We start from the raw sequence: 13,821 nt of genomic DNA on the forward strand, positions 1-13,821 counted from the left end.
GAAAGTGAACTACAAGAGTTAAGAAAGAGTATTAAACAATTCAGTGAAAGAACACAGCAAATGTAACTTGCAAGATGGATTATGACTATAAAATGTTGTATTTTTCTTTGGATATAAGTTGATGATCACACGAGATACCTATTTAATTACATCTGCAACATAACTTCTTCCTTTCCACATGAAACAACCATACTCCCTCTTTCTATCCCTTTTACATTCATTCATTCCTTACACCTGCTTGGAAAAGAAACAGGGAACTCTGCAAAAAAAACAGAGAGCACTATCAAAGCGGTCACAACTCAGAACAGTTTGTTTTCTTTTTATCCCCCCCTCATCTCTGAGATTTCTATTCTTATTTAGCTACAAGTCACTGATTCCAAATGGAGGCTCTATAAAGGTATTCTGTCCAGATATTTCTTTTCAGGAATATATTTGAGTACCAAAGAGAAAAAAGCCTGACAAAATGGAAAACAGAAATGATACTAAATATCAACAAAAAGGGAGCCAAGGTTATCTATGTCCTTGTTTACTCACTACGGACAGAGTGCCTCTATGAAGAGGCACTATGGAAGCTGATTCCAAATATTGCATTTATCCTTATAATATGTATGACCGAAGCACTTTTTCTGCTGAAGACTCTGCGTAATGTAAGTTGACTTTTCCATGCAGGTCCTGAATGTCTGAATGGGAACCCTAATGTTCTAACCTCCTGCTAAACAGTAACTTTTCTGTGTAATTAGGCATAGGCCTATTTTCTTTCAAAAATTCATAATTAACTGCCTCATAAGGCTGTTGCAAGGGCACAGACTGGAAGAACTCTTAACTCTTCAATTGCAGACAATTAAGGTTGGTATTCCTCCTGGCTGCATTTCACAACAGTGGAGTATGTGTGCATGCACAGTTCCAATCTTGTACGTTAGGTTTCTGCTCTGGACTGCATTCTGCAGGAATTCGTTCTCTCTGGTTATAAATGAGTCTACAACAACCTCATTTATAGCTTTGGAACATACCCCCCCCCCCAAATATCTTCTACAAAAGAATCCCAAGAATTTGCTTGCGTCTTTGAACAAACAAACAGAGACATCTTCCTGAGTTAAATTAAAATCAAAACAAAACAAAACAAAATGTTAAGAAGTGCATCTAAGATGAGTTAGTGTTCACAGATTGAACTTATATTGAGCCTCACAGTGACTTAGGCATTGCAGGTGTACCTGAACAGAGCTAAATATATTAGTTAATTATCTAATTATCCTCTTGGCAGAAATGAATACTGGTATGCCTTACAGTCTCTGCTTCTTTCTTGTAGAATTTATAAGAAAAACATGTTCATGCAACAGGCTCCTATCCTTATCAGAAAGAAAAAGGAAAAGAAGAAAACATTCTAAAAAAAGCTTAGAAGGTTGTTCATGACCAAGTGTTCTGCCTTCATATTTGTCTATAAGACAAGGCTAACACTAGATACAAAAAATGGCTACCAAGCACCTGACCACAGTAAATCCAGTTGGGCTATGAGAACTAAATGCAAATAAAATGAGCTGGAAACATGGGGAGCTAAAGCTAACTCTTAAAAAAAAAATCACATTTGTTTACTTGGATCACAGTACTCAGCAGTCACTAATTTAATTATTTCATTTTTCAGTATTGGATGAAACAGACAAATCCATTTTTGTAAAAGAAAAGGCACTCAACAAACTTTCACAGCTACAGAAAATCTAACAGGATCATTTGTTTGAATGTACTATTCAACAATGGAAGAAATACAGCTTGCTTGTATGAAAAAAAGGTCGAATGTATTTTAAAACGATGCTTCAGATGGAATGTCCAGAAGAAAGAGTCAGAAATCAAACAGAACAATGTATTTCTTTCTTCTCCCAGACTAGGTACAGACACACTGCACAAAGTGGAATAAGTAGCATCAGAATTTTTTCCCCACCCTTTGAGCAGTCTATGACATGTTCTTTAATCGACAAAAAAGGTGATAAATCAGTGACTAACATGTGTGTATCAGATCATTAACTGTGTATATTTCTATTCTGCTATTCTATACTGCTATTTCTGTGTCTCCGACACCGGAATGTTCTTTTTTATTGATTAGGGAACTTCATCCCTGCAAAATATTGGCAGCAGGACTTCATGTGCTGTTTTCCAGTTTCAGTGAAGGTTATTTTGTCTTCAGAATATGTCAACATGAAGTAATGGTGCGCCTGCAATCTAAACTCTGAATATGTTCAAGTGTTCAGCTGTGCATCAAATAAATAAGAGATATGTGTTTGCTTTTGCAGATTTTTCTTTAAATGATATAAAATTTTAAGTAATCACTGAGGAGGGCTTTTTGTTTTCCCATTAAAAAAAGAAAAAAAATGCTAGACATGCTCACGTTAGCTATGCCTCTAATATTTTAACGCCAAAGCAATAACAAAATTTTTCTCTAACAAACACATTAGACCAAAGAGATTTGATCAACCTTCACATGGAAAGTGGTAGCTAGTTTAATGATCCTCACTTTGCAAGTCCCCAGACTTCTAACATTTTCTCTTTCTCTATTCTACACATTGCTAGGTCTTCAAAGTCAGAAAGGTTATCCTAAAATCAAGAATAGAACAGCATCCATGTGAATGCCTAAGTTTAAACTGATATATCAAACAGAAAATACTTTGATAAGACAGCATCCTTGCAGTTATCAACAGATTGTAATATTCCTACCAGTCAAACTACAAAGATCTAAAGAGCTGTATATAAAGAATAATAATAGGTGGCAATGTATAAAATTAATGGTTATACAACAAGAACAAAAATCACACTTTTTTTTTGACTTGTAGTATCCTTTATGAAAAGGGAACATGATTTAAAAAGGCTGGACTATATGCTTCTTTTAAACAGGAAGAAAAGTAATCAGTATTTAGGTTCCTTTTTACATAGAAATCTGAAAACCAAGAAGGAATTGCATCAGCAAAAAAATGAAATCTGAGCTGATGTTTTCCCAGACTTCAATCACTTGAGGAGTTTACTGGATTGCTATGTATTTTTTTTTTAATCATACCTTTTCAGCTTTAGTATTTGCTAAACTGGTGAGAGATAAATTTCCCTCCTCAGGCTCCATAGGAGAATTACAAATAGTTGCTTCCTGTTTTCAGTCAACTAAAATACTGTTATAATAGACAGTCCTCAAACTGCGCTCCAAATTTAAGAGACAAGACTTTAAGATTCCTTATAAAACATTCAGGGGAAAATCCTCAGGTGCTCATCTGTAACTTTACATTCTTCTAAAATTTACTTCAAACTAGACTGTTTTATAAGCAGAACTAGCATGTCTTTTATTGACCAGTCTCTCAATATATCCTCCTCAACATCCCCATGCTTTTGCTGGCAATTCTGCTAAACAATAAATGCTAAAACACTCTACATTTGTGGAAAACTGGCCAGGCAAAAGTGACCACAACGATAAGTGAGCAAGCCAAAACATATATGAGAGCATGTTCTGTCCTTTCCTCAGGTGACATTTATGTGTGTGGACCCTCTGCTCAGTTGGTAATGTTGATCAGAGTACAGAATTTGGAGTATTTCATAGTTCTATCCCTTTCTCAAATGTTCAGAAGCACTTTGGAGGGCTAGAACAAACTGGGTTTATGGGAAGAATGAACTAATGGATGAATAATCCTAGCTTTGTTCCCTCCAAGAAACCGTGGTAGAAATGGCAATTTAGGAAGACTCATATATCTTCATTTTCTCATTAAATCAGAAACCTGACTAACATCTGTATGCTGAAACTGTGTTCCTTAGGTTTTATGAATCAACAGCTTTTGCACCAGCATAATTCTACTGTCTTGAAGGTTTACACAGAAAGTACTAGAATATCAAGTTCTACAAATGACCTAGCAAACAAACTGTGGTCAGAAAACATCCTGAGTACAAACTACATAGAGTCACACCACCACTTCCTCTACCAAAGCTCAGTAGTTTTGCAGAACTGACAAAACAAAAAGAAACAACATTTTGCCTTTTTATGTAAACAAATTTCTTTGCCATTCCTATGTAGCTATTTCTCAGAGCTCATTCACCTTTTTTGAAAAACTACTTTGACACTTTGCAGTCAAAAGAACTGACAACTTTACACTCCACTTTGTTGTTCAAATGTTGACTTGAGCATACAGCTCTTTAATGCTTATTTTTCTTTTAAATAGTTGAAACCAGTTGTCAAATTCAACACTCGTATGTTTTTCTTCATTAAACTGTGCAGGATTGTAACAATATACTAAATAAGTGCAATTGAGATTGTTTTAATTTCAAGATTAATAAAAAGCAAGGTCTTGACAGAGAAATACACTAAACACAATAATTTAAGCACAGTATTGTATTGAGAACCAAAATACAGATTTGCAGACAAGCAAAACAAGCCAAGTACCTTTAGTCTCCAATTATCTCCTACTTCTGTTTTGATCCTGTTTAACCAGTTTTCGTCAAAGTAAACTGGATCTCTGAAAAACAAAACCATAATAGAAAATAAGTTTTAGAAGTTTTTTTCAAAAACTATTAAAGACATTTTGGTGATAAATATTTAGACTGGCTGACACAACAAATAACTATAATATTACTTACCTGTTATTATGCACTTTTCTCACTCCTTACACTCTGTTCATACAGCTCACTTTCAGCTGTATTCCATGGGCAGCTAACACTTTCAAAGAAGCTACAAAACCTGCAATATCCTTGCCAGTTTCTTCCCTCTATAATGTTGTGCTTTCTCTAAATTATCAAGTAATAGCGGAGACTAAAGTCTCCCAATACCATCTTGTTTGCAATAGTTAAAAGCATTGCAGAAAATACTGCTTTCTGCCTATTATTGATTCTTACGTGCTAGGCATGGACTGAAAATAGTGCTTTTCTAAAAACGAAGCTTGAGGGTGAACAGTAACTATCCTCATAAAGTAGGAAAAAAGTAGCACTAAAGTTAAAAGTTTATCACCAAGAACACACTTCACTATTACTTCATCTACCAAATACCACATTTTTTTTTCGAAGTTCTTCTTCTGGTAATCCATTTTTTTTTCTTTTTTTGTAATTGCCTCCCACAAAAGTTGTTCTACCTTCTGTAGCAATCAAAACAAATAAAAATATGCTACACAAATATTAGTAGTTATTTCCGTAAATTTTATCCCTTCTCTCCTCATAACCACATTCCCCAAGCTGCTTCCTAATGAGACTCCTTCCAAGACTCTTGCCATCAAGATGAAAAGTTTCTAAAAAGGTAGCACTTCATAGTGCTGAGTAAAGTCAAATTTGCCCTCTACCATACAGGAGTTTGACAATGTTATGGTGAAAAAACAAACAAACAAAAAGCTATTTTTAAGGCAATATCTCAACCTAAGGAAAGTCTAGCATTTCAGATGAAAACTAAAGCTAATGTAGCTAGAAAACAATAAAAAAAAGCTTTATTTTTATTTTTTGTAAGCATGAAGGTCCTTAACAGTCACTGTGATACTTCAGATTGGAGTTTCACAGAAAGCTTTCTAATTTCTCAATGTCATGACTGGATTTGCCACAAAGTACTATGAGATTTACTGTTGTATCCTCTAGATACAGCTGAACCAAACTCTTTATTTAGTGGAAGTCAACAAGAGATCCTTTGTCAAAAGTCCAAAAATGAAACCATGAATTCATCTGAAGATTCAAACAATAACCATATGAAATACACTGTTAATCAGCAACCACATCAGTACTTGTATTAAGGCACTTGCCTTTGCAGACACTCTTTGTATCTGATGCTACTTCTCCAGTATTGTATTTTATCCCATTTTTCTTCACAAAATGTCAATTTTTCAAAAAGTCCAGGCCATGTTACAGTGCAAAAGAGAGAGATCATAAACAGTAAAATTTCCCAGCTGATATATTCCAGTGTTATTTTTACACATCCTATACAGACTCCAGTGAAGATTAAGGCATGTTTCTTTTCCTCTGACATGGCATACACAAACATATAGCTGGAAGAACAGTGCCAATTACTAGTTGCTCCCATTCAGAAACAGTGCAGTTGTAGCACAGATGACAGAATCTCAAAGTATAAAACAACGAATGTAAAATCTTATGCAGAGTTTCATCCGGGTTTGAAAGAGACTTCCTCCAAATAGCTTTGAAATGGCCTCTCTGTCCTCAGCAGTGGGAGGATTTTTGAGAATAAGAATTTTTGAGAATGAGAATTTTGATTCCAATACTTATATGTTCTACTAGAAATGAAGTAAGCTGATTTGGGGCCTTTTTATGAAACAAACCTTCCTCTTTGGAAAAGCTCTTACTTTGATTAATTTTGACTTATCACAACTCATTCAGCTGGAAATTAACAAAACACCAGCAGTTGAAACCTGAATTGTTTAGGTTTGAATTCCAGGCTCAAAATGATTTTCACTGCTTAAAGACTGCAGCACCATTAATAGGACAATTCTCCACCATTTTCTCTGTCAATAACCAGTCTGAAAAACAGCATTGGCAAGCATAAAGAAATGCCCATAAGCAGAAGTATACTTGGATGAATTGGCAGGCTAACCCTGCATGCCCCATTTTCAAACAGGGCATCAGCCGAGTTAAACTACAAGGTTTAGGGTTCAACTCCAACCCAATGCCATCAGGAGATCTGTATGTCAATAGTAAATAAAAGCATCTCAACTTTTTTTTAAATAGACACGCCTGTACCAAAAAGTTGCCTTCACTTCCTCAACAGAAGCCTTAGACTACCTATATCTCTTGTCAAAAATGTATTTTGGGAAGATTCCTGGGAATTAAATCTAAGCTAAGTGTGGTAGTCCTCTTCCATGGACGCCATTTGTTTTTTCAAGTATAAAAAAATCTCATAGAAGCATCCAAGTACCTTATCAGCAATCCATTCAGTCATTAACCTATAGCAGAGGTCAGAAAGGTACCAGATCTCTTTTCAGCACCTCAAAACAGAGTACAGTCTTGTTATTATTAGCTATTGTTATGCAGATTACATTATTTATTACTAGAAGCATCCAAAGAAAAATATTTCTGCCAACAATATCAGAAAAAACAAATTGGGTGTCAATACCAAGAGAATGCAGAATGATTGCCCCTTCCTGATCTATCTGTAAAGTCATCTCAATATCATTCCTAAAGCACTGTTTTATTTTCAGCTTTGTCCTTAAAAATTGCTTCGAGGTTTAGACCAGCAGAATTAATGTCAATTGCAATGATTTACCCGATATATTATGCTAATGGAACAAATAATGAGAAATCTTCTTTTTTCTTTTCTATCGGAATTCATGAAACTATTTTGTAAAAGGGCTTTCCAGATGCTGCCTCCAAAACTAGTCATTGCTACAAACATGTCTCCCTAAGCTTAATTTCTGGGATCGTGACTCAAATATATTCTGAGTTCACGAACTCCCTTAGTCCATGTCATTAACAAAGATGCTATCACTTCTACAATGGTTGAAAAAGCATCGCCTAAGCACATATGAGTCCGGGTGTCACTGACAACTGAGCAGCTGTGATTATAAAACACCCCCCAGTTAATTTTAAAGAAGTGCTGCACTACACAAGGCCAGCAAAAACTTAGATGAAAGTATCATCATTACCACGACATGACATGTTTGAACCAAGCATTTGAACTGAAGTTTCTCTTATTAGCACTGAGTCTAAATCCAAAATTGGATTATCTCTTGTGCTGGATTAATTTCAGGATTTCTAAAGGCATTTACATACCAGTTCACTCCTGCTTAGTCTCTAAACAGGCCTGCAAGTAGCTTGCACTGTTCTTCAGAGCACGAGGTACTAAATACTGCTGTCAATGGTTGTCACTGCATGTGATGTTCTCAGCAGCAGTCCCTTACACCATCCTCACCTACCTTTGTATGCAAAATTTCCTTTATTTAAGCAATCATCTCTGTCAACAGACAGAAATACATTTCTGAAGAAAACCAGCCCACTAAGCATGCAGCATAACTCATGATTATTACTCATTTCAACAGTTACACAGTAAATTGCTTTAAGTGTTTAACAAAAAAGAATCTCCCCTGCAGAGGCATATAAAAGCAGAGCTTTTTATTCTTTTTAAATCAAAATATACACAATATGCTGTTCTGTGTAACACTGCAACTGTATATTTCATTAATTGCATATGCAGATGACATGAAAATATATACCATCTCTTACCATCTACCAAAATAATAAAAGAAAAAAGGCACCTGGACATAGAAAAACGTGCAGTAGGAAACTGGTAAATACAATTCTTCTTTTTCCAAAGAAAGTGGAGACTAAAAGATAGTAAGAATATTAAGTTCTGACTTCTCAATTTGTATTTTCAAAAGAAATTCTATCCTTAGTCTGTTAGAAATATGCCTAGATCATTGGATCAGCCCAACATTTTCAGATTTTCATCTGTCCTCTACCTGCTTCTGTTTGTGCATTTTCTTATACACAGCAAACTCGATACTTTTTTGCATTCGCCATGGATACATTAACCTCGAAAAAAAAAATGAAAGGGGAGGCAATTTATTATTGTAGAAGTATTGACACACACAGAGTCACCAGAATTCTTCCCTAAACAATCATTATGGAATTCACACTATTAGCTCAAAGAACACACATTGCTGTAGAACCTTAAAATAGGGCTAATTGACTTGAAGGATCCTCAAAAACTTCAGAGAACACACTTCAGAGAGATAGTAACTTGGAACTATCAAGTTTCAATGGATTAAGAAGAGTAAAGGAATAAAAAGACTAACAGCACTTAAGCAAATTTGTTTCTCCAGTCCAGACCCTAAATTTGTCCTTCAAAGATTAACCTGTGGAGAGTTTCATATCAAAATCACATTCCTTTGCATTTTCAGTGAAGATAACTGCCACAAAACACAAAGTGTTTTTGTCCTTAGGCTAAGATTTATACCCCTAACTGCAGTGACATAGTACTTATAGGTCTTTTACTTAAATTCACTGTATAACTCTGAGTCTATAATTTCTAGCACCTACTTGTGTTGATGCTCCTGTAAAATCTTTCTTCAACCTAGTTGTCTTTCTTGGGGCAGAGAGGGAAGCAGTGCTGTTAGCATGGAGAGGAAAAAAAAAAAAAAAAAAAAAAAAGACTGTCCTGAACTTGCTTCATTTGCTTGAACATTCCCTGGCTCTCAAGTATTCCCTTTTTCTTTCTGTGGCACTTGTTTGAATTGAAGGAACCAAGAAAGTCCTGATCAGTTTTCTAATCAACTATTTAAACATGGCCACTACGTTTGCCTTGTGCGCCTATCTTTCACATCTAGAGACACACAGAACGCTTGGCAACTGTTTCCTACCCTTGATATTCATTTCAAAAATCCTTTGGAGTCATATTCCATGACAAAAATATTTTTCTTGAAAAATCATTTATCCCTTACCATTCCTGTTTTGTAATTCAAGATCAGCTCACAGCTGCAATTCATTTGCTTCAGTTTTTCTCTATAGGATTATCACATACACTATTAAACTGGTGAACAAGGATCAGTATCTTCATCCATAAGCATGCAAAATTGTAAAATATTGCACAACTGCCAAGAATTAAAACAGTCAAAGACTAATTTTGTCAAGTTTGAATTACTACCTGGGGCATAGCAGAATGTCACACCATTTGGCTGATGTTTACATATGTCCTTGGTATACTGAAGAAGCCTAATATTCAATGTCAGCCTGTAAATTCCTAAAGGAAACATTTTAAGAATTTTGCAAGAGAAATGTAGTACTTGCACTTTACATCTCTTTCTACATCACCTCTTCTGTTAAAAACAGTATGTCCAAGTAGTTTTCCATTCTCGCTACTGAGGAAGGGAGAAGGGCAGTATTTAAAATCAGGTTAAAAAGGCAGTTAGAAAGACAACGGGGCTTTTGATATTTAAGCTTCATTTTGGTTTGTACTGATACATATTTCATTTAAGATCCAGACTGGATCAGTCTTTGAACTAGTCAAAGTTTTTAGGAAAAACAACAGATGAATTTATACAGCCATCAACTGCCAGCACATCATTAAGTCGAAAAGAACCTGTTCTCTCTGAAAGAACACAGAAACTCATGGCAAAGGGGTATCCAGGCTAAATGTGTCCCATTATACCTTCCCCCGCTCCAGATCACCTGAAACAACATGCAAGATGATTATCCTAAAATCTTGACTTTCTACAAAGTCTACCGAATTCTCCAGCTATGTGGTAATAACTTTTTACACTTCAGCAGGCTAAAAAGGAAGAAGTATTTACAATCTTAAAAAAATGGAACAATATCCAACTTACACTGCATTTACCTTTAGACTTTTAACCCTGATGTTCATGCTTCAGAAAGCTTACCAGAAGACGATCCAAATGTTAGGTTGGAAAACCCATTTCTACTAGGGTATTTCTGTTTCTTCTTTTGGGCTCTAGCAACATACATTAAAATAGTAAAAAGACTGATTCAACCTCTCTGAAGCATCCAGGACTGTTAACATTTAAAATTACAGTTTCTTTGAATGCAAAAAAAATTATATATATATATATATATATATATATATATATATATATAGGACTGAGTAATTCTTACAACTTATGTCTAAATTCTGCCAAGAGAAAAATAAGTGAGGAATCTTGTCCAAAGGACCCCATTTATTCCTTCAATAAAACAACTGTCTATTCTGAAGTTTCATAAAAGTTCATAAAATATGCTCTCATTATTAAACCATGAACTAATTTAAATTTCCTGTATCTGATTTCCTTTCTTCCAGAGCAGAAAGAAACCCTGCAAGTGTTGTGGCCAGTGCAACGCTTAAATCTTCTTAGAAGCTTCAGGAAGTAAAGACTGTTCTCTACTTCAAGCCTTTGGAATTCTACTCTCCAAATTTTACCATGCAACATCTTAAAGAGTTCTCCAAAAATATTTCAAGGCATTTTCTTTTTCCCTTTTCCTCTTGTGAAATGGCAGCTTTCCACCAGAAGAAAGACTCCTGTTCCAACTGAAAATTTACAACTACAGGATAAACTGCCTAGAAGAGACAAGATTCACCTAAGCTGGGCTAAAGCACCTTTGCCATCAGGCCGGCCAACCTGTTGAGAAGAGCTTTAACCTAAGAATAATGTGTGATGGGGAAGATGACCAAATAACAGGCAACAAAGAGTTGGCCTACATTAGCAAGCAGAAGGTGTAGGGCGATGTGAATGGGAGGAACTTTAAAGAACAGGTGAGACCTGAAGTGAGATCACTGACAGGGCTGAGGTACTCAATGCTTTCTTCTCCTCTGTCTTTACAGGAAAGGCCAGCATTCAGCAATCTCAGGCCACAGAGACCAGGGGGAAAGCCCAGATCGACACTCAGTCTCATTGGAGAAAGCCTGTACAAAAGCACCTACCAATCCTACCTTCAAGAAAGCCAAGGAGGAGGATCCAGAGAACTACACACTAGTCAGTCTCACCTCTAACCTGTGCAAGCTGATTAAGTATGCATTAGATAAGCAGCTAATGCAGTGAACAGAAAACTGGGTGAACAACTATGCTCAAAGTGTGGTGATCAGTGGCATGAAGCGCAGCTAGCGGCCTGGCACCAGTGTCAGATCTCAGGAATATGCAGTACGGTCAATACTGCTTAATAGGTTCATTAATGACCCAGACGTTAGGATAGAATACACTATCAGTAAGTCTGCACACACTGCAAAACTGGGATTGATACACAAGATGGTTATACTGCCATTCAGAGGAACCTCAACAGGCTGGAGAAAAATGCAGGGAGGAACCATGTTTTTTTTTTAGTGTTTTTTTAAATCATTAAGTTAAAAAAAGGTAACTTGGGAAAGAATAGCACCATGTACCAGCAGAGTCAGAGGCCAGTCAGCTGGAAAACACCTTTGTAGGGAAAACACCTTTGTAGGGAGTGCTGGCAGACATAAAGCTGGCCATGTGCAAGCAACTTGCCTTTCCAGTAAGGAAGGCCAAAGACATCCTGGGCTGCATTGGGATTGGGGTGATTATTCCCTCTCCTCAGCACTGAGGGGGCCACTTCTGGGTTCCTAAATACAAGACAGACTTGGACATATTGGAGCAGGTCCAACGAAGAGTCACAAAGGTGATTAAAGGACTGGGGCAACTCACACAAGGGAGTTGAGAGAGCTGGGACAGTTTGCCCTGGAGAAGAGGGTTTGAGGGGAGGTCTCATCTTTAAACTTTATTGTGTATTATTATATCTAGTGTGCATAAATATCTGACAGGATGATGTAAAGAAGCCAGAGCCAGATTCTTCTCAGTAGCATCCCATGACACGACATGGGAAGATGGGAACAAACTGAAACGGAATAAAGTTCATTTAAAAAAAAAAAAAAGTTTTCCACTGTTTTATTGAACACCAGCACAGATTGTCCAAGGAACCCATGCACTCTCCACCCCTTGAGGTACTTAAGTCCAATCTTGACATGGGCAAATTGCCCTAGCTGATCCTGCTTTGAGCATGGTGGTAGACTAGACGATATCCAGAGACGCCTTCTAGCTTAGGCTACTCTGTCATTCTGTGATTTATTTTTTACCTATCTAGTCTTCATCTTCAGTAAACAGACAGAAATACTGTTGTATTCTGCAGTTAGATTAAAGTTACTATTCTCTTCAAGTTAAAAAGATTGAAGTGTATTTCTAGGGATATTTTTTAGGTCTGTAGGAACCAACATGCTAAACACTACTGTCCAAATGGGCTAAGTCAGCTGTCAAGCTGCTAAGAAAGGGTGATTTTTTTTTTCCAATCATGCCTCCACTAAAACATATAAATCTGGATACAGATCAACTGCATTTCAGATGCTTGCATCTAGTCCTCAAAAAAAACCAAAGAACTTCAAAGCAATCGCTATCAAGGACAAAAAAAGCACCTTAAAACATTTCATTCTCAAGTCAGGGTGTACACAAAAACATCCTAGAATAATGCATCCTAGACTAATATTATCCTGATAATTTTTAAGTTCAAAAGAACAAAATAATTACACAGCATGACAGCTATCTTTCTTTCCACAATGTTAAGAACATAATGTCCTTTCATTCCACTAAATTAACAGATCCATTCTGTTTATCACAGCAGTTTTGTTGCATGCAACTCTGCAATTGTTATATGTGGTATATTGATTTTAGTTTCAAGAACTGCCTGGGGTTAATACCTTACCCTCCACTGGCTCCAAGTATTTTAAAAACTTAAAATATTAGTCTTAAAGAAGAATCTAAAAATATATTTTTAAGGCTTTTGTTTAAAATAGTTGACTAAAAGTATGTAGAAAAAGCTATTAGCCACATGTTAGATTAAACTGCAGTCTGAACTGAGGAAAAGCCACAGTTTTAAGGAATTCCATCCAAAGCAGAAATTAATGAACTTACATTCAAGCAAATCTATAGATAACAAATCCGTTTGTATTTTAAATGAAGTAAACCTGTTCTTACATTTTTTGAAGAACCTGGGCCATCACAACCCCGTTCGTTAAATCTTCCACGGTCTGGCATGGTGCCTCAACATTAAAGGTCTGGATCTGAGGGAGAAGAAAGAAAAGTTACCTTCCTTTATTGAAATGCCACCATTCTTTTTTCAGTCTTCCCCCCCCAAAAAAAAAAGCACTACATGGTATACAAGACAGAATAAAAAGTACACATTAGGTAGAGTCCAAGTCAGGAAGTTGTAAATTTCAGATTTAACAGCAATTAAAGAAATGAACTGATAACACGGCTTAATAGCTTTATTTTTGCAAGCAAAAATACTGCAGGTTGTGGTACAAATGACAGAAGTATATTCCCCAAAAGGGCGTTCTTTTCAAAGTATTTTCTACTGCATGAACAAAATTTGTAAGACATTGAGTGTTCT

The 13,821-nt window shown here is 36.1% G+C and overlaps 1 protein-coding gene across 1 annotated transcript in view; it reads right to left on the reverse strand.

Moving 5' to 3' along the window:
* HOOK3 (hook microtubule tethering protein 3) overlaps positions 1 to 13,505 on the reverse strand; it is a 57,852-nt gene extending 44,347 nt beyond the window's left edge. The window contains exons 1-2 of the mRNA XM_088520835.1: positions 13,407 to 13,505; positions 4,403 to 4,475 (exon numbers count right to left, since the gene is read on the reverse strand). Coding sequence (XP_088376961.1) covers positions 4,403 to 4,475; positions 13,407 to 13,429 — 96 coding nt within the window. The 5' untranslated portion in view covers positions 13,430 to 13,505. The remainder of the gene's footprint in view (positions 1 to 4,402; positions 4,476 to 13,406) is intronic.
* Positions 13,506 to 13,821: the final 316 nt, after the last annotated feature.

The sequence above is a fragment of the Tinamus guttatus genome, unplaced genomic scaffold (genome assembly GCF_059628265.1).
Source record: "Tinamus guttatus ecotype Peru unplaced genomic scaffold, ASM5962826v1 Tinamus_guttatus_pri_ptg000099l, whole genome shotgun sequence".
Classification (NCBI taxonomy): Eukaryota; Metazoa; Chordata; class Aves; order Tinamiformes; family Tinamidae; genus Tinamus; species Tinamus guttatus.